General features: G+C 38.1%; 3 protein-coding genes across 4 annotated transcripts in view; all 3 read left to right on the top strand.

Moving 5' to 3' along the window:
• The window catches only part of LOC127628123 (actin filament-associated protein 1-like 1), a 41,428-nt gene extending 29,519 nt beyond the window's left edge, over positions 1 to 11,909 (top strand). For both annotated transcript variants that reach the window (XM_052104818.1, XM_052104817.1), the window contains exons 11-19: positions 159 to 314; positions 1,438 to 1,649; positions 3,535 to 3,680; positions 3,786 to 3,849; positions 4,384 to 4,486; positions 4,652 to 4,819; positions 5,613 to 5,788; positions 10,960 to 11,088; positions 11,209 to 11,909. In XM_052104818.1, coding sequence (XP_051960778.1) covers positions 159 to 314; positions 1,438 to 1,649; positions 3,535 to 3,680; positions 3,786 to 3,849; positions 4,384 to 4,486; positions 4,652 to 4,819; positions 5,613 to 5,788; positions 10,960 to 11,088; positions 11,209 to 11,235 — 1,181 coding nt within the window. In that variant the 3' untranslated portion in view covers positions 11,236 to 11,909. The remainder of the gene's footprint in view (positions 1 to 158; positions 315 to 1,437; positions 1,650 to 3,534; positions 3,681 to 3,785; positions 3,850 to 4,383; positions 4,487 to 4,651; positions 4,820 to 5,612; positions 5,789 to 10,959; positions 11,089 to 11,208) is intronic.
• A 4,000-nt stretch (positions 11,910 to 15,909) lies between these two features.
• On the top strand, positions 15,910 to 19,266 carry grpel2 (GrpE-like 2, mitochondrial). Its single transcript, XM_052104465.1, has 4 exons — positions 15,910 to 16,072; positions 16,933 to 17,092; positions 17,994 to 18,075; positions 18,187 to 19,266. Exons 1-4 carry the CDS (start codon positions 15,996 to 15,998, stop codon positions 18,519 to 18,521), a joined length of 654 nt encoding a protein of 217 aa, XP_051960425.1. The 5' UTR covers positions 15,910 to 15,995; the 3' UTR covers positions 18,522 to 19,266.
• Positions 19,267 to 19,337: 71 nt separating this feature from the next.
• Positions 19,338 to 21,015, top strand: nhp2 (NHP2 ribonucleoprotein homolog (yeast)). Its single transcript, XM_052104596.1, has 4 exons — positions 19,338 to 19,603; positions 19,738 to 19,807; positions 19,904 to 20,009; positions 20,437 to 21,015. Exons 1-4 carry the CDS (start codon positions 19,450 to 19,452, stop codon positions 20,560 to 20,562), a joined length of 456 nt encoding a protein of 151 aa, XP_051960556.1. The 5' UTR covers positions 19,338 to 19,449; the 3' UTR covers positions 20,563 to 21,015.
• The last annotated feature ends 3,531 nt before the right edge of the window (positions 21,016 to 24,546 follow it).

Here is a 24,546-nt window from a genome sequence, read left to right as displayed (position 1 = left end):
GTAAAGCGTCTTGTTTAGTTTTATGAATTTTTTCAACTCAAAATTCCTAACAAAGGAAATCAAATACTATTTGTTAATGGAATCTGAGCATATGTTTCATGTCTTGTTCTTGCTCTGTGTGCATCCTCTTAGAATGCTTTCTGTGCTTGTTTCTGTAGGGAAGGGCAGGAAGGGGACATTCTCTGAGTTGACTGGATCTATGAGTCGAGCTGCTGGCAGGAAAATCAACCGAATCATCAGTTTGTCCAAAAAGAAGCCATCCCTGCCAGGCGAGACCAACACGTTCTCCCATCTAGATGACAATCCCCGTTGTGGTAAGGGCTCATGAAACCATCTTGGCTTTTTCAATTAGCATGTCACAGTTCAAATTGTTTTACTGACTTTTCTAAAGGCTCTGACTTGTTCTATGTTTGGAGTTCTTTTACAGTCCCTTTAAGGCAAGTTAAATAAAAGTTAAATGTTAAAGTCAGTTCAACGGTCATATTTGTCCAGACAGATCACACTGAGAATTCAGCGACCGGAGGTGGAAAGTTTTGTTTAATTTTGTGCTTACCAAAATTTGTACCTCTACCCCCAGTGGCTGAAGCTGTAAGTGTTGTTGAGGTGAAATGTCCACAGGGTGGTGGCAAAAGCGAGTTGTATTATTAGTTGCTTATGACATAGTACCGCCACCAAGAATGCATATTTTATTAACCATGCATTCTAACCCAAACCTCAACTGTAAACCTAACTTAGGTCAGTAAAGTGAAAATACATTTTTAGAGCAAAAATTTAATTTATGAATTGCGCTAACCATTGTTTATATGAGCATGATTACTTCCTGGTTTTCACAGGACCAGAACCTCTGTCTTAGAGATTGCTCAAACAACACGCTATCAAAAGAGCAACACTAGATAGTAAACACATTTAAATTTATGCAAAAATGTGTGATAGGGGATGGCGTTTGTCAGCAATTCGGGAGATGGGGTGATGGAGCTTGTCAGTAATTAGGCAGTATGCGGTCAAAATCAGGGAACATGAACATTCAGAAGCAGCATGTTGATTTCCTGTGTGATCATGTTGATTAATCTTTGGCCAGTTATTTCCAATCATGCAAGTACCGCTCCTATATACCTGAATGTGGAAAGACTGAAAAGCTGTTGGCTTAAGATTACATTTAAATAACACGTTTCAATGCAGCAAAAAATGTGACAGCAATAGTATTATACTGAAAGAAATAGCGCTTTCTAGAGTTATCAAACAGAATACTGGCTCTATTGAACTGTCAGACTGACTTCCATTCCTACAGCAGCCTTATTGAGTGTTATGATGCCACTATCAAAAAGGCAATTGGCTATTCAGCCTCCATATTTTGCATTACAATTTATCATATTTATACAGTATATTGTAGTGGGCTGTCTCCTTCCTTATAATGTCTCTGGGTCTTTCTCTTGCTAGGTTACTTGAATGTTCTGGTGAACCAGTGTTGGAAGGAGTGCTGGTGTTGTGTGAGAACTGGAACTCTTTATCTCTATAAGGACAGAGGGGACATTCACACCCATGTTAACGCTATAGCCCTTCATGGTGTAGAAGTCTTACCTGGTCTTGGGCCCAAACACCCTTTTGCCTTTCGCATTATGCGAGGGAGTACAGAAGTGGCAGCTTTGGAGGTAATAAAAGTTCCCCTTCTGTCACTCACTCGGCGTTGTGTTGATTGTAGTGACACAATGGGTCTTCCTTGGGAGCCTCGCGTACCTCTGAACTTGAGAAAAGGCCAATGTGAAATTTGCAGACAGAATTTGCATGTCCCACCCTTGGACTTACGGGTATAAAGGGAGAGGACGTGCATCTGTCAGTCAGAATTTTATTTCGGAGCCAAGCGGTTGTACAACAGCAAGCTGAGTTTACCACTGTTCCACTCACCTCTATTGGCAAGAAGCACTGCTGTTGGATCTTACGGTGCATTTCCAGCTGGCATTTCCAGCTGACGCTGTGCAGTCCACGGCCCTGGGCACTTCGACAGCGCTTTCACTGCCTAAAAAGAGTGTTTTCCCCTCCGAAAAGAGTTTGAGTTTTCACTCATGAAAGAGCAATACACAGCAGGCGCTGAACGTCCTTTTCAGGACGCGTCTTTTTAAAGATGACTTTCCGCCTCTGTGTAGTTTCTGGATGCGGTTGATTTCTCTCCACTTCTGATGATCATAAAAGCTGCCTCGCATGCCTGGGCTGCGACCACCCGCAGGCAGCATTTAAAGAATGGTTCATGTTCTCAGTGCGAGAACATAGCCATGACAACGTTGTGGTCATGGCTTTCTTTCCTCACGAGAGAAAGTCAATTCAGCCGCCCCCCCTCCGCGTCATTCTTTCTTCCCACGGGATTGAGGACAACCCGGCTGGAGATGAAGGCGATTTAGGGATGACGATGGGCTCGGTTTCTCCGTGTAAATCCCCACGAACCACCCACCTCCCCGGCACGCACGCTTGCTTCCGTCCGAGCTCGGGATGGGTGCGGCTCACCTCGCACCCGGCATTCTCCCTTGAGGCCCTGGAATTGGATGACGACACCGCCACTGCATCGGAGAGCGTCACAGCGGTGTCTGATGCTGATGACTTGCCTGGGCTGCCACATTCGGTTCTGCTCGCCCAGTCTGAGGCTGATGCGCAGATGTCTGCTATGCTTTCCCGGGCCGCCGTGAGCGTGAGGCTTGAAACTTCCATCCACCCCTCACGGCTACTCGATCGGTTCCTCGGTTCAGGGCACCACTCATAGCTTGTAGAGCTCCTCCCTCATCAGGCAGGACCTACCACCGCGCTGCTCCCACGTACGGCTTCACAACCCTCGTGGTGTATCCTCCTCCTAGTCTGGGCAGGATGTGGCCTCCGCAGGGTCTTTTCCCCCTGAAAGAATAGGACCACCTTCCCCGACGCATTTCATAGCCCCAGGCTTGCTGTTCCCGTGCGGGTACTGGGAACCTAAGAGCGGTATATGACACCTTTTATTGGGGGCGTTGGAGAGGGTTACGCGCGGCCGACACAGCTGCTTCTAGCACGCAACAGCCTGCTTGCACCTGTCTCAGCAGTTCACGTAACACGGTTTCATGCATGCCGTTTTTAAATGGGACCCCTTGTGTCACTACAATCGACACAACATCGAGTGAGTGACAGAAGGGGAATGTCATGGTTACTGTTGTAACCTCCGTTCCCTGATGGAGGGAACGAGACGTTGTGTCCCCCTTGCCATGGCACTATTCCTACCACTGTAACGCGCCGTACCTTATTCTCGGCTCCTCAGTGCAAAAACCTGACTGGCAGACGCATATCCGCTCCCTTTATACCTGTATGTCCAGGGGGCGGGACATGCAAATTCTGTCTGCCAATTTCACATTGGCCTTTTCTCAAGTTCAGAGAATTGACACAATGACACAACGTCTCATTCCCTCCATCAGGGAACGGAGGTTACAACAGTAACTGTGACATTTTTTTCATGAGAGATCTTTCTGTAGAGTCAAAATATGGGTCATTCTTTAATATTGTAAACCTTTATCCATGCCTCAGGCGAGCTGTTCTGTAGAGATGGGCCGCTGGCTGGGGGTTCTGTTGGCAGAAGCAGGCAGTTCCACCACCCCTGAGGCACTGCATTATGACTACGTGGACGTGGATACTATCAGCAGCATCCAGAATGCAGCACGACACTCCTTTCTGTGAGTAGAATGGAGTATGTTTAGCATGTTGGGGTGTGATTCATAACCTTTGATTGTCACTGTTTTCATACTAATTCTGCTCAATTAAATTATTTAATTCCATAGCTGGGCGACCTCCTCTAGCACAGATCCGCAGACTTATGACGAAGTTCCCTATGAAAGTGTACTGGTAAGGTGTAATAGTAGAATTTGAATTTTTTGTTATTTGTTGAGGCCAGCCTTTCAGCAATAGTTTTCCCCCCACATATATCATTCGCTGACATATGTGTTTACTGTGAGTGGGAGGTTATGTGGAGCTGTAGATGACTTCTGAAGAACAAGTTTCAGCCCAGTTTAGTATTGTTTCTGCAATCTGGCAAAATAATCTCTGTATTCTGTAGTCATAGTATACTTCTTTAATTTGCTTATAAGGCAACAATAAATACAGCTATGCGATTGCTGTTTTTCCCTGGCTTACTCCCTAAAATATTTTCGAAGTAGCATTTCTTTCTTTGTTTGCATGAATTTCATGTTGTATAAGTCTGTGGTAAAGTCAGCTACAAAACCTTCAACATTGCAAGCACGTTCTTGTTTCTTTCTTAATCAGGAACTATTCAGTAAATCCTTAATAAGCTCATTGTGTAATATCAAAGAAAATATTATCACAACCAGTAATTTCTCCCTTTTTTTAACCTCTACTCCATCTCCTTCACTTTCCAATCAGCAGGTTGATGAGACACAATCTAAATTGAAGCATTATTCCTCTATGTCCAGTGTAGATACTGCAAAGGTTGACACACAAGTCATAGTGAAGCGACATGGTTCCTGTAAGTATGTTTTCATTGGACAATCACTGTTTACAATTTAGTTGATCTTTGAATCGCATCTATAAAAACAATTATTGTGTCATAACTTTACTGATGTGAGACATGATGAACGTCTTATGAATTGCTGTTCATGACTGATTTTGTGTTCTTGGTTTTGTTTTGTAGCTGTGAATCATTATGGTAAATATGGAAAGATAAGGGCAGAGGAAGATGCAAGACGATATCTCACTGAGAAAGAGCAGCTAGAGAAAGTAAAAGAAATTATCAGGAAGAGTCTGCTTTCACTACGCAGAGAAAAGAAGGAGGTGAAGGAAAGGCTGAAAAATGCAACAGGTGAACAAATCTAATTTATTACACAGAATTTTAGATTTAATGTCAGGAAGTGCCAACCAGTAACATACAAAATGGTTAGTTCCAATTATTTAGGTCAATATTAAGGGTATAAACGTTCTGACAAGGATTTTGTTTTAATCACAGACTAAAAACGAATTGTTTTTAATTTCGATCTGAGCAGAAACTGCATGTTTTCGTTCAGGTTCCAGCATTCCACTGCCTTCTTACCAACATTTAAAAATAACATTTTCAATCTGGAACAATTGAAAGTGATTTCATTCAGTTACATTCTGCAAAACATTGGGTTTTTTGGGGTTTTTGTTCCTTGAAACGTTTTCAGTTCCTCGTTTTAATTACTCAATTCTCGATTAATAGATGAGATTACTAAATTCTTTATTAATCATGGAATGCATAATGAAATCTAAAGTTAATATTTGAGTATTTTGACATGATTCATAATTGTTTTAAAAATTATGCACCTCACATCTTGCTCCATTGAATATATTTGCACTGGAAGTAAGTTTTGGAATTGGTGGAATTTTCCTAATGAAAATAGGCTAATTGTTCTGGATAAAAAATACATTGAGTATTATTATATAAATGATAATAGATTATAATATAGATTATTAGATTAGATTATTAATAATAATAGAATTTTCATTCTGTGACAAATGAGTCGTGATGCATGCATGTTTACACCCCAGTCAGTATTTATCACTGGCACTTGCTTGAGTCTTGCAGTGGTTGGTGCCACCTGATGACAAATTCCTAGTAGTATGTGTGTATGCAACAGATAAGCATCAGAAAGACATGGAGCAGCAACTGGCCCAGCTGGAAGAAAGCTGTCGTCAGAAGGAAGCTGAGCGTGTGGACCTAGAGTTGCGGCTCACAGAGGTAAAGGAGAAACTGAAGAAGTCTCTGACTGGAGGAATATTGAGCGCACCTGTGGAGAGCAAACCCCCCATAAAGGTACCTGCACAAATAGCCACAGAATTATAATAAATGAAAACAGACTGAGCCAGTGGGTGACACAGGCTCAGTCTTTTAGCCTACACCAGCCAGCAGCCATATCACCCTGTAGCTCAAGAGTGGTTGCCTACTGAATATAAGCAGGGCTGAGCCTGTTCAGTACCTGGATAGGAGACCTCCTGGGAAAACTAAGGCCGCTGCTGCAAGAGGTGTTAGGGAGTCCAGCAGGGGATGCTCACACTGTGGTCTGTGTGGTTCCTAATGCCAAAGGATAGTGATGGGGACACTATACTGTAAAAAGGCACCGTCCTTCGGATGAGACGTTAAACCGAGGTCCTGACTCTCTGTGGTCATAAAAAAATCCCAGGACACTTCTTGAAAAGAGTAGATGTGTAACCCTGGTTTTCTGTCCAAATTCCCTCCATTGGTCCTTATCAATCATGGCTTCCTAATAATCCGTATTGAGTGGTGGTGTAGTGGTCTAAACCACATAACTGGTTAACTGGTAATCAGAAGGTCGTTGGTTCCCCACAGCCACCACCATTGTGTCCTTGAGCAAGGCACTTAACTCCAGGTTGTCCATGTAATAAGGGCTCTGTAAGTCGCTTTGGATAAAAGCGTCTGCCAAATGCATAATTTGTCCATCCATCCATCCATCTTCAACCGCTTATCCGAAGTCGGGTCGCGGGGGCAGCTGCTCCAGCAGGGGGCCCCAAACTTCCCTATCCCGAGCCACATTAACCAGCTCTGACTGGGCGACCCCGAGGCGTTCCCAGGCCAGTGTGGAGATGTAATCTCTCCACCTAGTCCTGGGTCTTCCCCGAGGCCTCCTCCCAGCTGGGTAATTTGTATTTGTATTAATTGGCTCAATTACTCCACTCTCTCCTCTCCACCAATAGCTGGTGTGTGGTGAGCGTACTGGCACGCTATGGCTGCTGTCGCATCATCCAGTTGGATACTGCAAACTGGTGGTGGTTGAGGAGTGTCCCCTGTTAACTGTGTAAAGCACTTTGAGTGTAGGGCCAAAAAAAGCGCTGTATAAATGTATCGTTCATTCACCTCAACTGAACTTGAAGGCATAAAAATATGCACACTTCTGAAACGCATTAATAGTAATATAGGATGGGAAGTGACTGACAAGGAGTGACTACTAGCTGCTTTGAGTCATTGCTTTCCTGTTCCTGATAGATAATAATGAACAAACTGTACTCGATTAAGCAATCAACAGGTAGTGATGTCCAGTTTGTGAACGAAACGTTCTTTTGAACTGGATCTTTTTGGTGAAGGAGTTGAACCAGTTCACCAAATTGGACTGAATCTTTTGAAACACTTTGCATCTCGAGTCAACACTGATCCACAAGCTACTTATCTTAACCTGTCTCTTGGACGTGTCTAACACTCTGAATCAAAATGAGCTGATAACCGGGAGTAATATGATCCTAGATCTGGTGATATCTGCTTTTGCCAACTTTTCTTTGCAATGAACCGCTCCAACTAGTTCACAAATCAGACTGAACGCTCTGGTCTCAACAGTTCTTCAGTCATCAATACACTGATCTGTGGACAGCAGTTCTTGCATCAACAGTACATTGAGTCATTCACAGCAGTTCTCGAGTCAACGGTACACTGATCCAAGGGCAGCAGCTCTCAAATCAAAAGTACATTGAGTCATTCGCAGCAGATCTTGTGTCAACAGTACACTGATCCGAAAACAGCAGCTCTCGAGTCAACAAAACCTTGAGTTGTTCTCAGCAGTTCTCGAGTCAACAGTGCACTGATCAGAAAACAGCAGCTCTCGAGTCAACAGTACATAGATGTTCACAGCAGTTCTCGAGTCAAAAGTACACTGATCCTAGGACAGCAACTCTCGAGACAACAGTACATTGAGTCATTCGTAGAACTTCTCGAGTCAACAGTACACTGATCCTAGGACAGCAGCTCTCGCATCAACAGTACATTGAGTCGTTCACAGCAGTTCTCGAGTCAACGGTACACTGATCCAAGGGCAGCAGCTCTCAAGTCAAAAGTACATTGAGTCATTCGCAGCACATCTTGAGTCAACAGTACACTGATCCGAAAACAGCAGCTCTCGAGTCAAAAGTACATTGAGTCATTCGCAGCAGATCTTGAGTCAACAGTACACTGATTCAAGGACAGTAGTTCCCGAGTCAACAGTGTGTTGAGTCGATCGCAGCAGAATCAGGGGGAGAAACGTTTCAGCTTTTGCATGCAGATTATATCTGATTATCCGCGTTTGTATATCAGTGTCAGTATTGGGTGCTTTAGTGTAGGATGTGTTTTAAGATCACTGATTGAAACACTGATGACAATAAACACCATTATTATTATAACTTAATTACATAAAATGTAATAATCAGCAATATGCGCTGACATATGGCTGTATTGAATGTGTTCGAGTGTGTATTCTACGACGCCGGCATATTAGCATAATGTACAGTGACGTGTGATGATGTAAATTAACTTGTGAATCGTTTTTTTTAACCGGTTCATTGAAACGAACCATCCAAAAGAATTGGTTTGTGGAAAAGAATTAGACTTCCCTTTACTATCAACTGTTCAGGATTCAGCAAATTGAACAAGAGATGAACGCTTAAGAAACTCGTCCCATACAGTTTTTACACCTTAATGAATAATTTGTGTCAAATCAGTGATTCTAAGCGAGTATCACAATTATGTGATCTCATCAGAAAATGTTGTCAGTGTTTGACATTTTGCACAATTCGAATCACTATGTCTTTTACCTAAGAATATCTATGGATAATTGTATTAATCAGGAGTAGTGGTGGCGTAGTGGGCTAAAGCACATAACTGTTAATCAGAAGGTCGCTGGTTCGATCCCCATGGCCACCACCATTGTGTCCTTGAGCAAGGCACTTAACTCCAGGCTGTCCCTGTAATAAGTGCACTGTAAGTCCCTTTGAATAAAGGCGTCTGCAAAATGCTTAAATCAGATCCGCTTTTAAAGCTAAATGCTTTAAAAGATCCGACAAGCTTTAATATACGCGATAATATCTTAAACAGTATCATATATAACTCAAAGGGACATTAATCTCACCCATGGTAACTAAAAAATAAACCCATGTCGTAACAGGAGGAACCCATGTCAAACTGAGGAAGTTTATATTCTCCTCAATACAACTACTATATATATATTTTTATATACTCTTTATTTTTATTGTATGTGTATCCTACATAGTGTGTATTGTTTACTGTACATTGTTTACTGTACATTTTATATTATTATTGTGTTGTGTAATTATGTGTACATTTGATATGTAAATTGTGTTTTGTAAATATGTTGTTTATTGTTATTGGTATATGTCTCGTCACTGTCATGACTGCTATGTTGCTCGGAACTGCACACAAGAATTTCCCCCACTGTTGCACTTGTGTACATGGTAGTGTGGCAATAAAGTGATTTGATTTGATTGATTGATTGACATAAAACAACATAATTAAATTAAATGGAACATAAAACATAACTATAATATATATAATACCCCCAATAACTTTCATATGTTAATTAATAACACCCCCAAACAGTCCCCAAAACCTGCACAGAGGTACCTCATTAATAATGCAATGACAAAAGCAATAGCAAGTCCTCAAGCATTAACAAAAACAGACTTTGAAGTATATTCCTGGTAAGGACTATAATTCGATGTAGTTTTAGCATCTGATATTCATTTAAACTTTTAAATGTGCCATTTTGCCCTTTGCACCAAGAAAAGTGAACATATGCTGACGTCTGACCGATCCATATAAACACTGATCTACAAAAGATCAGGAACCTGATTAAAAAAAGTCAAAATGAATGAAAGTGGATGAGGGCGCACTGGCTTAATGTCACTGCCATTCTATGCTGTTTGTAGACATGTGTTGAACCATAAGGAGATGTTCCGTTATACTCAAGTCCAGATGTTGATGTAAATAGTTATAACTTGCATGATAAGACTTATATGATAGTCGTAGAATGTCCATATATTGTTTTCACAATTCTAACAAGCTTATCAAGTAACATAATGTGGGTTTAGTGTTATTCTTCTTTCAAGAGGGAAATTTGACTTAATTCACAATAAGACAAGATTGATAATGAAGATCAGTCATAAAGTCAGCAGAATTAGACAAAGTAGGATTATGAACAAATATTGCTTTGTATCTTATTAGTGGAGATGAGGAAATAGCTTTAACCCCTACCTCTTCAAGTCACACAATGTCGAATGCAATATGCTGCTTTAAAAATGTATAAAACACAGGGCATATTGTGCTTGTGTAATGTTGTTAAATGCAGACACAATCTATGAAACAACTGTTAAACTATTTAATAGACAGATAAAAAGATGGACAGATTCATAAGAACATGCAGTTGAACCAATACTGTTTTCCAGTAATATCCAAAGACAGCTGCCTCATCAAAGTTATGTGTGAACTGTGCAATGACAAGTGTATAGCCAGTCTCTCTCTCTGTTTCACAGATAAAGCACATTTAAATCTCTTTAGTTAGTGTAGTGGCTTTCCTATAAGCCAGGTCCAGGTGATAAGATGTTCTTTACTCATAGTTTGGAGTAACCAATGTCCACACATCAATATCAATTTCAAATGCTTGGTTGTCCATTTAATGAAATATATATATATATATATATATATATATATATATATATATATATATATATATATATCTTAAAGAATGTAAAGCAGGTTGCTCTATGGTAAGAACCATATGTTCCCACCACCTGTCCCCCCTGATACGACCCACGGGACGTTTAAATACCACATTAAACCACTGGTGCACAGTGCCATCTAGTGGTTTAAACAATCATTACATTTAGCTCCTATAATTAGAGTCTTCAGCATTCTGTGTATGTTGATGAATAACTAGCCAGTAACGGTGACTTTGACAATCTTGGAAGCTGGTCAAAATATATATATATATATATATATATATATATATTTTTTAAATGTTTATAAATTGGCCATATTTACTACGGAATGTTGTTGTGATGACAACCAGTCCAGTTTGCTTCCCACCCCCTTTCAAAACTTGCCGGTGGACTGAGCTATTTTGTTTAGACTCTGATACACTTCACACTTTGTCTTCAGAGCAACCTGATGATTCAGTAAAAAATTATTTCATGTCTTAAAACTTTTAGGTCTCTATTAAGAAAAAGGAACATGTATACAGTGACATAACTTTACCTGTCAACTGTTCATCTGAAATAAAGAAACGTTCCCCATCTATCTATGCACCCACCAAAGGAAATGTCATGCAGAAAGCTAAGGTACAATTTAACAATGACCTAACAGAATATAATTAAAAACACTTGGGAAGGCTTGATATATAAATGTGTAAATAATAACATTTATTTTATTCTTCTGTACTCAATTTTATTTGTATACAGGAATGGGAGTCAAAGAAGGGGATGTAATTATACCACTATCGTCAAGGTTGTCTGAGGATCCGTGGCTTTGGCTGCCTTCAAGTACCAAAGTGTTAAAGCAAAAACAAAGAGCAAGTCAAAAGGAGAAAATTGCATACATGAAGGCTCTGTTTGTCCAAACATTGCAACTTGTTTAAAAAAAAATTATTGGAGAGGACAATAAAACTTTTTTGCTCATATATTTGATGGTAGTCTGCATGTGAATAAAAATGTATGTTAAACAATTGCATAAAATATAATAAGGATAAGGGAATTTTTCAGAAACAAAGTGTTTTGTAAACATCTGTCTGTTAATATAGGTGGTGAAATGTGTGCCTGACTTACAATTCTGTGAAATTGTTGTTTTATGCTTTAAACATTGGATATTGGTTCCTGTTTATTTCTATGTGCAGTACTGAAATAAATTGTAAACATTTTTGTATGCTATGTAAAACTGAACTACATTCAAAGGATTTACCCCCTTTGTTAAACACAAAGGCACTTATTTTACCAAATTTATTTATTTTGACTTTGTAAATAAATCCAGTTTAATGAAAATGTTTTCTTTGTTCTTTTTTTCTTTCTTTTTTTTTTTTTTTCATTTTATTGTAACAGTAATAAATGTGCTTTAAAAATGTGGAGTTCTGTAAAAGTAAAGACATTGCTGTCTCTTTCAAAACGACTACAGGATGTGATAACTTAAATGGGATTTGCTTCCAAAAGCTTTGAAATAAAATTCTGTTTTGGCTTATCAAGTAAATCATTATTGTGTTAAGTTGGTCATAAATTCAGTACTGTTGGCAAAAACGCACCTTCTTTGATTTTATTTTGGATATTAACATTTATTTAAAGGGAAAAAAAAATGTTATGCTCTCAATCATTTTCTTTTTTCTGCAGAACACAAACAAAGATTTTTAGAAGAATATTTCAGCTCTGTAGGTTCATACATTGCAAGTGAATGGTGATCAGACCTTAGTAGCTTAAAAAATCACATAAAGGAAACATAAAAGTAATCTGTAAGAGTCCAGTGGTTTAATGTATGTCTTCAGAAGCAATAAAATAGGTGTGGGTGAGAAACAGATAAATGTTTAAGTCCTTTTTTTTTACTCTAAATCACCACTTTCACTTACAGATGTGAAAGTGGAGATTTAGATTAGACATTTGTAGGTCCAAAAAGCACAGATAGTCAGCATAAAAGTAATCCATATCTCCAGTGGTGACATTAATGTTTTCTAAAGCAAATCGATCACTGTGTGCGAAAAAGACCGATATTTTTTCACTTTTTAACTATAAAAGATTGCTTCCAGTCAGGTGTTGAGGAATGTCCGAATTTACCTGAGTGCTCCAGTGACGTAATCACGATGGCACATTCCTTCGACTCATTGGTTTTGATTCTGTCATGCATCAGTTCACGTGCCATCGTGATTACATCACGTGCACTCAGGTAAATTTGGACATTTGTCAACAGAAGATATTAATGTCAATGCTGGAGCTATAGGATGGATTGCTCTTATGCTGTCTATCTGTGCATTTTGAACTACAAATATCTAATCACCATCCTCTCCTATTCTAAGGACCTGCTGAGGCTGGATCTTTTTATACAAATCTTAAAAAGTGTTTTCAAGAAGAAAAAAAGTCATACACATCTCTTGAGGGTGAGTAAATTATCAGAAATATTTCATTTTTGGGTGAACTATCCCTTTAAATATTGATCTATTTCTCACCCATACATATCATATTGCTTCTGAAGATATAGATTTAACCACTGGAGTCTTAAGGATTACTTAATGTGATATTTTTTATTTATTTATTTATTTTTGGAGCTTTTAAGGCCTGGTCACCATTCATTTAATTGTATGGACCAACAGAGCAGAGATATTCTTTTAAAAACCTTCGTTTGTGTTCAGCAGAAGAAAGAAAGTCATTCATATCTGGGATGGCATGAGTGTGAGTAAATGATGAGAGAATTTGCAGGACCAGTGTGCAGTTGCATAAAGCAACTTATGTGAAAGTTTCCCATAAGATCACCCTAAAGTTTCCATTAATTTTAATGGTGATGAAGAAACCATCACTTAAGTTTGACTTAATAGTCTATATAAGTAAAACGTCACATTCCCCAACAATTTTCCTTAAATATTGATTTTATACTTAAATATTCCCTTAAGTGTTGCATAGAGCCCCTTAACTGCCATTTTCCAAAGTAAACCTTAAAGGTAGTAAAACTTCACCTTAATTGTTGGCTGAGAGTTACAAGGTTTCTAAGAGAGAGAGAGAGAAATGGCGAAGTTTATAGACCCAATTGAAGAGTAAAGCATACAGATGCCAATTTTTCGCGATAGTGAGCGCTCTTTAAAGGCCTACCGTCTTAGGGATAATAAACAAGTGCAGGATTACTATTGGGAATCGCTAAAATGATGAAAGGTAATCTATTATCACTAATATCTAACACCTCGAATTCACCTCACTACTCACTATCAAAAGTGTCTTCATGAAGTGGACACTCACCGGCCATTAAAGCAGAGTCCTCCATGAATTGTTTCACACAAACAAAATTGTACACATATATTTTTTTAATCTATTAATTTTGAGGGTTTTACGTGAGAAACAAATGAAAATCTGCCCTTGTAACTTCCAGAAAAATGTTGATGCAGTATTCTTCATAAATCACAAACAAATGTAATTGATGCATCCAAAAAAGCGCTGAGAAAAGGAACAGGTATCACGTGACAAGGCAGTTGATGCGCTAATTCTGAACAGGTTGGACAAAAATGTACACATCAATAATAATACTGAGAAAACTGTATTTGTCACTAAAATGAAATTAAAAACGGTAAAAAGTTCAAGTATTATTTGTGTAAAAATTGCTCAAATGTCTATTCGTCTTATTCAGCGCCGCCCCTTTTCCGCGCTCCGCTCTTTCGAATTTTATCTTCTATCTTCCTGTTTGTATTAGAGTGTGCTGAGAAGAGTAGAGCAAAATGGATTACGTGTGGGAGCACAGAAAATATTTCCCCCTAAGATTTGATGGTGAGTGTACACAACACCTTTACTATGTTAAATTTCTAGTGAGGTGTTTTTTCTGTAACTGTAAATGTTGCCAATGTTACCCGCGGATGTAAATGGGTCCTGGCAGATCACATTCAGACAGCTATGACACACTGCACTTTTTCACAATACAAGCGTTTAATTGTTATAACTTGTTAATAATTTGTGTTACAATGTGTAGTTGACATGAAATTTCAAACAGGACAGCTCGTATTATTTTACGAAATTACAAGACATTAAAGGAAAATATTTGTACTTTTTAAAAATAAACATTTCACCCACATTTATAAGAGGCTTAAATGGATTAAAATATTTGTAAATGCAATATAAATAAAGCATACTCATATATATATATTAGACACACACACACACACACTACCGATCAAAAGTTTTGAAACACTCATTCTTTATTATATTTTTTTCTTCATATTTTATAATAATAATAAATAATCAATAATAAAGTAATCAAAATTATGGAATAACATAAATGGAACTATGGGAATTATGTTGTGACTAAACAAAATCCAAAATAAATAAAAACTGTGTTTTAAGAAGTCACCCTTTGCCTAGAATTTGCAGACATGTACTCTTGACATTTTCTCAACCAACTTTTGATGTATCACCCTGGGATGCTTTTAAAACCATATTGAAGGAGTTCCCATCTATGTTGGCACTTATTGGCTTCTTTTCTTTATTATTTGGTCCAAGTCATCAATTTCATAGGCCTATACTTTTTTTTTTTACATTCAATTTCAGTTAAGATCGTGAGATGATGAATGACATGACATGGCCACATGTGTCCTACAGAGATATTTTTAATGACTTTGTGTTGTCTCTTGGAGTTTAATGAGCAAAAATGCACATCATACGTCCACAGCGTAAAGGTGGGATCTTGTGTATTTATGAATGAAGTGTTTTAAATTCTCCCCGCTCTGCCTTCCGTTGCTATGACATCCCCTGAATACTTTAAAATACTCTTGACATCTTTTGGCAACTCTATAACCTGTAAATCTACTTCGCTAGCATCAACACCAAATACATCTTTCTAGTCACCGCTAGAATGGAAGATCAAAGACAAAACTTTCAAGATGGCTGCACGCTAATTTCTCTGGCGCATAAGGTGTATATTATAGATCAGTTGTAGGCACATGACTATGTTATGGAGGCCCAAACCTGCATAAATAATAAATAAATAAATGTAATAATACAAAAAAAAATAAAGGAATAAATGTAATAATAATAATAAAAAAAAGGAATAAATGTCTTGATAAAACAAATATAATTCGTTTTTAATTAAATTTATTACTGAATTTATTATTGTATGACTTTATTCCTTTATTATTTTCTATATTTATTTTTAACTTTATTTTTATTCTTTTTAACTTTTATTTATCCATTTATTTTGCATATTTTTTTTATGTGTTAATTTATTTTGTATATCTATTTATTCCCACATATATTTATTCCCATATATATTTATTTATTTATACATGTATTTATTTTTACTTTTCTGTGTGCAACATGGAAATGAGGGAGGCGGTCCTTGTGTAGCTGGTTATTTATGCAGGTTTGGGCCTCCATAGAAAACGTGCAGCTGGGCACATATGATTGTTGAGCCACACAGTCATGATTCAGAATCGTTTTAAGGAATCGACTCATTTTTACTGAGCAGCGACTCGCTCTGGGTGTCACGCGCTCGACCACCCAAAAACACTACTGAGGAAATGGCTGTACGCTTTCTGTCCGTAACGAGAAGATATCCCGTCGATTTGTGCAGGTTAACACCAAGCGCGTCCACCAGGTAAAAGCGTATTATGCTGATAAATGTGCTAAAAGTAATATAAAATAATAAGAATTCGCTAGTTCACATATTAATCGTTTAAAATGTCGTGAAGAAGGTTCGGTGCTAACTGCTAGCGAGTGAGTTAATGTCCAACGCGACACAAACCTCGATAAAACGACACCTAACGATTTTATATCGGTTCCGAAATGTAAAATACGCCGACCTTTAATCGTTGTGTTTCCTAAAATTGTGTCATGTAGGAATTTAGAACAGTTTATAACAAGTAGTGAACCCCGCCATCATATTTGGCGCTTTCAATTTCACAAATGTGTTTTGCTTTATGAGTAAAATAAGACATTATTGTATCATTCTCGTTTACAAATGAAAAATATGTTATGACCTTGTTTTATGTAATATTTTGTATTGTCTTGTAGTAGTAGTAGTAGTAGTCCCCACCCCACCCCCTATGGGTCATTTACTTCCACAACTATTTGTTTAAAGTGAAATTACCCATGTTGATGAATGGGGTTTTATGGCATTCCCGTGTAGAAGTCTGTTTCTGTTGTTAACTGTGTACAATAGCCTGCTAAATGTTTTTGATTCAGCTAATGTTAGTTTGCCTTTCATATTCTATGTTGCAAGTACGTATTTCACTCTCACGTGTCATGAGGATTGCTGTGCAGTCAAGCATTGAGTATTATTGTGTTCAGCAGAAACCTGAGTGCCAAAAGCCACTAACTGTGGTAACTTGGTTGGGTGTAAAGACTTTAGTTGCACCTAATATAAAGCAAAATTCCATTTAGAAATTATTTCCATTATGTGAATTTGAGAACTAAAAAGAAAATCTGAACAGATTTTTCCCCTCTCTTTTGCTCCAGGTCCATTATTGGCCTCTTCAGCACTGCAGCGGAGCAGCATAGTGCTGGAGATGATTGCCATGGTGATGATGGCGATGATGACCCCAGTCATTCTGTGACACATGTCAGGATGTTGGAGATGAGAGCTAGAAAACTTGAGCAGCAGGTTGACAACCTCACGGTAAGAGAACATGATGTGTGCCACATATCAGGCAACTGTTTTATTTTTTTTTTAGCAGCAGCTTTCAATATGGGCTGCCCTACAATTTCAAATAATATTTTAAGCATAATGTAATGTACAGGGATGCAAACTAACTTTTTGTCTAAAGTCACCATTTCTAAAGCAATTTTGCCATGTAGTTGGTTGATAAATTACATCCTCACATATTTAACACTTCTAAAGCCTGAAAAATGTGCCTTCATGTAAAAATGAAAACAACCATCAATATTTGTATTTTCTGCACATGCAGTCAATCTTATTTTACTTCAGCCTGGTTTCAATTGAACAAGTTACTTTCCGTATTGAAAATAAGTATTACATTATTTTTTGTTTCATATACTTTAACAAATAGTAGCCTATGCATTGCTGGGGTCACATCTTACATGGTGGTGTAAGATCAGCGTTAGATCATATTAGACCTCAAATCTGTCAAAGTAATTGCGATTTGGAAATTAAAAACAGTTGTTTGCTATCGGAGGTTGTGTGATTTGGTGGTATTTGATATCACAAGTTTGATTAAGTTTATCCTGATCCATTGATCCTGATGGAAATTTAAAGAAGCCCAAACCTCCAATAATCTGAAAGGAAACATGGTGTTTCAAACAGCATTTTTAGCTAAATTTGAGGGAAGTTTTTTTTCTGCAGTGCCAAAAGAACCTGGAGTTGCCAGTGCCGAGCGTTTGTTTGTATAACCATAAATTAATCTGTTCTAGCTTAGTGAGAAATTGAGTATATTATAGTGTTGTAGTTTTGCTTCCGAAATCTCTAATATGGTGCTTTAGAGTAAATGCACCATTAATAAGGCATAGTCTTGCTTTTTTATTTAATAGTTGTTGATCAAAATTATTTGTGTTTTTCACAGGAGAGATACAAACGGGCTGTAGCTGACTCCGACGATGTTAGAAAAAGAACACAGAAATTTGTGAAAGATGCCAAAATATTTGGTAAGCTTATGTTATTGTTTAGCTTTGCTACACATTATAGCTAGCAATTCTAACTGGAAATCCGTAGTGTTCCCTTCAATATTACATGAACATGTTGTGCTGTTTCATCAGGGATTCAGAGTTTCTGCCGGGACCTTGTAGAGGTGGCAGACTTGCTAGAGAAGAGTGCAGACGTTGAGAAGAGAGAAGGAACACAGCAGCTGACAAAATACATGGCACACATACAGGGACGGCTGCAGGAAGTGTTCACCAAACATGGACTGCAGAAGATGACCCCCGTGGGAGCTGCTTACGACCCTTATCAGCATGAAGTAGTCTGTCATATCCCAGCAGAGGCAGTGGAGCCTGGTTCTATAGCTGTGGTGAAGCAAGACGGTTACATGCTGCATGGACGTACCATTCGCCATGCCCTCGTGGGTATTGCTGTGAAGACACAGGAGCATTAACATGGCCAATCTTCAGTCCTCCTCTGCTTAATTTATTTACACTCTTAGAACATTTGATATAATTGTTTTTACATCTCTAGACAACAACACATTTGATTTACTCTCTAAAATAATGGTTATTTATTTATACAAGTTTTTTTTTTCCTAACTTGTAATCTATTGAGATTATTCCTGTTTACAGAATTCTGCAGTGCCCATTTAATGTTTGAGGGATTCAGTATTGTCTGTGTGTGATACATTATTGCATTTCCAGAATTGTAATGTTGAAATGACACAAAAAAATGCACTTTACACTCTGTCGTGGTGGGTTCTGTAAGTGATTAGTGTTTTTTTGTTGTTGTTTTTGTTTTGCATTTAAAGGAAAAACGACTAGGTAACGACTTGTAAAAGTTTATCAGTTGTTCTTGAATGTATCAAGCAAGTGTTATAGGCCAGCACTACCCAAAAATAAATGCTAAAATGGAGTTGTTTTCTTTTGGGGGTTGGAGTAAAGGGATGAACAGGAGATATATGTATCCAAAGTGGAAATTAACTGAATATGTTTTGGGAGATAAAACATTTATATGTAATTTTTTTTTTTTTTTGTCATAGTTTTCACTAATAGGTTACTTTTTTGCAAACGAGAAGAAATTGCATGCTATTTTAATTTTACAGATTTGTGCTTATGTTAATGTTGAAAATGAATAGTTTTGCGTGTATGTGTGCGATGCAGATGTGTCGACTGAATAAAATCTCCTTATTTGTACATTCTGTGCACTAGAGGTCAGTGTTTCCAATAGAAACGCTCAGAGCGCGTGTAGGAAGTAGGATAAAAAGAACGGAAATGTGCTGAGAGACTACACGTGCGAGTTGTGGAGCTGTACACATTTACCTGAAGTTAAACCCTTTTGTTTTGTCTCGTATATATATTCAAATAGTTGAGTTTAATATGACAAAGGTAAAGAAAGAGAAAAGTGGCGCAGAGGAGGAGACCGGGACAACTGAAAAGTCATATCAAGAATTAATAGCTAACATAAACCCCATCGCAAACCCTCTTGCATCGCGAAAACTAAGCAAGAAGCTGTATAAATGCGTCAAGAAAGGTAAATTTGTTTCAAAAAAGCTTTCGAACGTAACCCATATTTAAGTCTGAATAGATAATAATAATAGTAAAAGTGCATCCAGCAGTGTTGAATTGAAATGTTTGAATAAAATATCTTGCACTTTTACTCCATAGCGGCCAAACTGAAAAACATCCGACGAGGAGTAAAAGAAGTACAGAAGTTCATAAATAAAGGGGAGACGGGGTAAGAGGAGCTTTACCAATGTTCCAGTTTCATGACCACTGTTGGATCTCAGAGATGTTTGAGATATTTAGAATTAAATTATCCGTCATCCTTTAGGATTGTGGTGTTTGCCGGAGATACACTTCCTATCGAAGTATATTGCCACATACCAATCATGTGTGAAGACCGAAGCCTTCCCTATGCTTATGTTCCATCCAAAGTTGTAAGTGCATCAAAGGTTCACTCATGTATAATAACGTATTTATATTTCCTGTTCTGAATCATATTTAAAGTACAGGGTGTAAAGGGTTAGTTTACCCCAAAATGAAAATGCTGATGCCTCGTGTCATGCCTTATGACTTTCTTTATTGTGTGCTACACAAAAATAGATGTTGGGTAGAATGTTTGGGGCAGAAAGCCTCAGTCACCATTCACATTCATTGTATTAAAGAAAAAGTAAATGGTGACTGAGACTGTTAGTTCCTAAAATTCTGCCTAATTTATGTTCCACGGGTGGAAAAAAAGTCATGTGGATTACCATACAGGTAAATGATGACAGGATTAAAATTTTTGGGTCAACTATTCCTTTAAGAACTGAAAACAACATGGTTTGTGCTGAATTATTGATGCTGATGTAAATCTTTCTGTAGGATTTGGGTGCATCAGCTGGCTCAAAGCGGCCCACCTGTGTCATCATGGTCAAACCCCATGATGAGTACAAGCAAGCCTATGATGAGTGTCTGGAGGAAGTCACAGCTCTACCTAAACCAATCTGAGGACACTTGACTTGGGTTTTAGTTTTAAGATCATAATTGAATATATCACATCAAATTATTGCAGTGGGTGACTCTGTGGGTTAGTTTTACCGGTGAATCTATTGTCATTTTTAAGATTAACCCCAATTTGTCTCCCTTGCCACCTTTTCATTTGCAAGAGGATTCATGTGTGAGTACAGTTGATTTGATGTTTAGTAAATGAATCTTTAGTTGGAACATTTCGGTCACTGGACAGTGGACTGAGCCATTGTTACACATGTTGTATTTTTCAATATTTTGTGCTCTTGATCTCTAATATTTGATCGTTGATTACTTATTTTTACTGAACTGTTTGTTTGAATGGGACATTGAACTGGTTTTGTAGAAATGAACCTCTCAATTAGCTCCTAGAAACATCATAATAAATGCATTTGCCTTTTGGATTTATGCCCAACGTTATCTGGTTTCTTTGTGGGTTCTTAAAGGGTCAGTTCACCCAAAAATGAAAATTCCCTCATTTCATGCCAACGCAGATGTGTATGACTTACTTTATTTTGCAGAACACCAAGGTTTTTAGAAAAATATATCAGCTCTGTAGGTCCATACAATGCAAGTGAATGGTGGCCAGAACTTTGAAGGTCCAAAAAACAAAGGCAGCATAAAATAATCCATACATCTCCAGTAATCCTTGTCTTCTGTAGCGATATGATAGGTGTGGGTGAGAAAAAGATAATATTTAAGTATAATCAATTTTTTTTTCACTGCCGTGAAAGATTGTCAGGTGTGCCTTGGAAAATTATACAATTCCACAAAATAAATGCATTAAAAAAAAATTATACCGGTAATTTCAGGGATCCAAACACCTCAACTTAAGGAGAAATTCACCATTTTGAAACCATAATCGGTCCCTATTGTGATTGTGAAGAGCAATGATTAATGTGCAAAAGTGACTGATATTTATACGTGTTAAGCAGGGCCGTGCACAGACATTTTGAAGACCAGTGGCCCAAACCAAAAAAAGGGGCACTAAGAGTGGGGGTGCTTGTTAATACAAATGATCCAGTTATTACAAATCTACAATTAAAAGTAAAGACAGTATACGCTCGAATACATTTCAGACTTTATTATAGATGTTTTGATAGAACATCCCAATTACACATTGCTGATAATAACAGAAACTATTTACTGATTTACATTTTGATATTTACTTGTTCCATTTACAGCAAAACCTTTTTATTTGGTACCATGTCCTGAAAGATCTTAATAGCCTCATCTTTTATGATTGGGATGTCCCAAAATGTTTGTGAACGGCCCTGTCTGTCATTGTATTGCCTTTCGCAATCTGAAAATTTTCTGTCTCTGGCTCAGTTCCAAGGCATTCAATTTTACACTGTTGACATCGTATCTCAATGTATGTTGTTGTAATGCAATTACTCTTCCATTCAAATAATTGAGTGTCTATCACACTCTATCATATTCCTTTACTGTCAGCCAGTTTAACAGTCTTACCTGTAATTGTCTGATTTGGCTGATGCTCAGTGGGCTCTCTCTCACTCTTTGAGCCTGCCTCTGCCTCATCTTCAATGGAAGTATAAGTATTAGACATTTAATTTCATATTATACAGCATACATCTACATTATATACTATATGCTCATTTACAACTCAGAACATGTATATGACCCTTTTAACTATTTATAGGCCTACTATTAATATGGTCTTAATAAAATAATATAAATAGCGTTATAGATTACTAGTATCAACTAAGACAAGTGATTACATTGGGAAATATACTTAATTACAAGAATTAACGTGTGACAAACTGTCTGCTAAATATTCTACATGATAAGTTACCTGCTGCTTGCTGGAGCTTTGAATCCATGTTTGCAATGTTGAATGCCTTTAACAGCCTCCCTTCACTCTTCTTTTTTGTGAAGGCATTGTTTTTTTGTCTACAAAGTGTGCCAACAGCAAATTTGGTGTTATTTATACTAGATCTGATCGGGCACAATAATTTGATTAGACAAGATTTCTAATTCTAAGAACGTGGATATTTGTACAAGTTGTTAGCACTAGAAGACCAAGAGCAAAACATTACCGACAGAAATACAAAAACAAACAACCAAATGACTAATTCCACGGATCAACTACTGTCTGTAATGTGGATTGTAATGCATCTATCTGTTAATGTGACGGGTGACCTTTGTGAGCTGTCGTCTCACTCGACAGTCTCCAGAGAGCGCCGCGGACATACTGTGAGTGATGCTGCGGAGCGAGCGGGAAAACCCGTTCACAATGAAGTGATATGTAGCAATGGTCCGAGGTTAGTTACGTTGATATCAATAACTACTATGAGTTGTTATGACAGCTAACAACTGCAAAAGTTGATCGTGAAATACATTTTTACTCCAAATAGCATTTAAATGGTTGTTGTTCTCCGTCTGGATTGCTTGTTTTGGTTTTACATTGCGTCTGGAGACCGGAAACAGAAAACGGGGTTACAACACTGATATATATATATATATATATATATATATATATATATATATATATATATATATATACTCACCTAAAGGATTATAGGAACACCATACTAATACTGTGTTTGACCCCCTTTTGCCTTCAGAACTGCCTTAATTCTACGTGGCATTGATTCAACAAGGTGCTGAAAGCATTCTTTAGAAATGTTGGCCCATATTGATAGGATAGCATCTTGCAGTTGATGGAGATTTGTGGGATGCACATCCAGGGCACGAAGCTCCCATTCCACCACATCCCAAAGATGCACTATTGGGTTGAGATCTGGTGATTGTGGGGGCCATTTTAGTACAGTGAACTCATTGTCATGTTCAAGAAACCAATTTGAAATGATTCAAGCTTTGTGACATGGTGCATTATCCTGCTGGAAGTAGCCATCAGAGGATGGGTACATGGTGGCCATAAAGGGATGGACATGGTCAGAAACAATGCTCAGGTAGGCCGTGGCATTTAAACAATGCCCAATTGGCACTAAGGGGCCTAAAGTGTGCCAAGAAAACATCCCCCACACCATTACACCACCACCACCAGCCTGCACAGTGGTAACAAGGCATGATGGATCCATGTTCTCATCCTGTTTACGCCAAATTCTGACTCTACCATCTGAATGTCTCAACAGAAATCGATACTCATCAGACCAGGCAACATTATTCCAGTCTTCAACTGTCCAATTTTGGTGAGCTCTTGCAAATTGTAGCCTCTTTTTCCTATTTGTAGTGGAGATGAGTGGTACCCGGTGGGGTCTTCTGCTGTTGTAGCCCATCCGCCTCAAGGTTGTGCGTGTTGTGGCTTCACAAATGCTTTGCTGCATACCTCGGTTGTAACGAGTGGTTATTTCAGGCAAAGTTGCTCTTCTATCAGCTTGAATCAGTCGGCCCATTCTCCTCTGACCTCTAGCATCAACAAGGCATTTTCGCCCACAGGACTGCCACATACTGGATGTTTTTCCCTTTTCACACCATCCTTGGTAAACCCTAGAAATGGTTGTGCGTGAAAATCCCAGTAACTGAGCAGATTGTGAAATACTCAGACCGGCCCGTCTGGCACCAACAACCATGCCACGCTCATAATTGCTTAAATCACCTTTCTTTCCCATTCTGACATTCAGTTTGGAGTTCAGGAGATTGTCTTGACCAGGACCACACCCCTAAATACATTGAAGCAACTGCCATGCGATTGGTTGATTAGATAATTGCATTAATGAGAAATTGAACAGGTGTTCCTAATAATCCTTTAGGTGAGTGTATATATAGACATAGAACTATATATATAGATCAGTGGGTTAGAATCATCATGGTGCCGCCCAGTGGTTACTCAGGAAAACTGTGGATAAGGTCACTGATATCACTGGAGTCTTCATCTCATGCAAGTGCTTACGATTTTATACAAATGTTTAAAAACATCAATTAATTTCTTATGAAGTAAAATGAATCGGTTACTAACGTAACCTCGGTTCTCTCTAGATGAGG

This window comes from Xyrauchen texanus, chromosome 34 (genome assembly GCF_025860055.1).
Source record: "Xyrauchen texanus isolate HMW12.3.18 chromosome 34, RBS_HiC_50CHRs, whole genome shotgun sequence".
Classification (NCBI taxonomy): Eukaryota; Metazoa; Chordata; class Actinopteri; order Cypriniformes; family Catostomidae; genus Xyrauchen; species Xyrauchen texanus.
Note: the sequence above shows the minus strand (reverse complement) of the source record. Positions and strands in the feature narration are given on the sequence as shown.

Bases quoted from the DNA above. Each gene is read 5' to 3' on its own strand.
- grpel2 (XM_052104465.1), top strand. From the start codon at position 15,996: ATGGCTGTACGCTTTCTGTCCGTAACGAGAAGATATCCCGTCGATTTG. The intron at 16,073-16,932 runs GTAAAAGCGTAT...CTTTTGCTCCAG, and splicing joins ACACCAAGCGCGTCCACCAG to GTCCATTATTGGCCTCTTCA. The intron at 18,076-18,186 runs GTAAGCTTATGT...CTGTTTCATCAG, and splicing joins GAAAGATGCCAAAATATTTG to GGATTCAGAGTTTCTGCCGG.
- nhp2 (XM_052104596.1), top strand. From the start codon at position 19,450: ATGACAAAGGTAAAGAAAGAGAAAAGTGGCGCAGAGGAGGAGACCGGG. The intron at 19,808-19,903 runs GTAAGAGGAGCT...GTCATCCTTTAG, and splicing joins ATAAATAAAGGGGAGACGGG to GATTGTGGTGTTTGCCGGAG. The intron at 20,010-20,436 runs GTAAGTGCATCA...ATCTTTCTGTAG, and splicing joins CTTATGTTCCATCCAAAGTT to GATTTGGGTGCATCAGCTGG.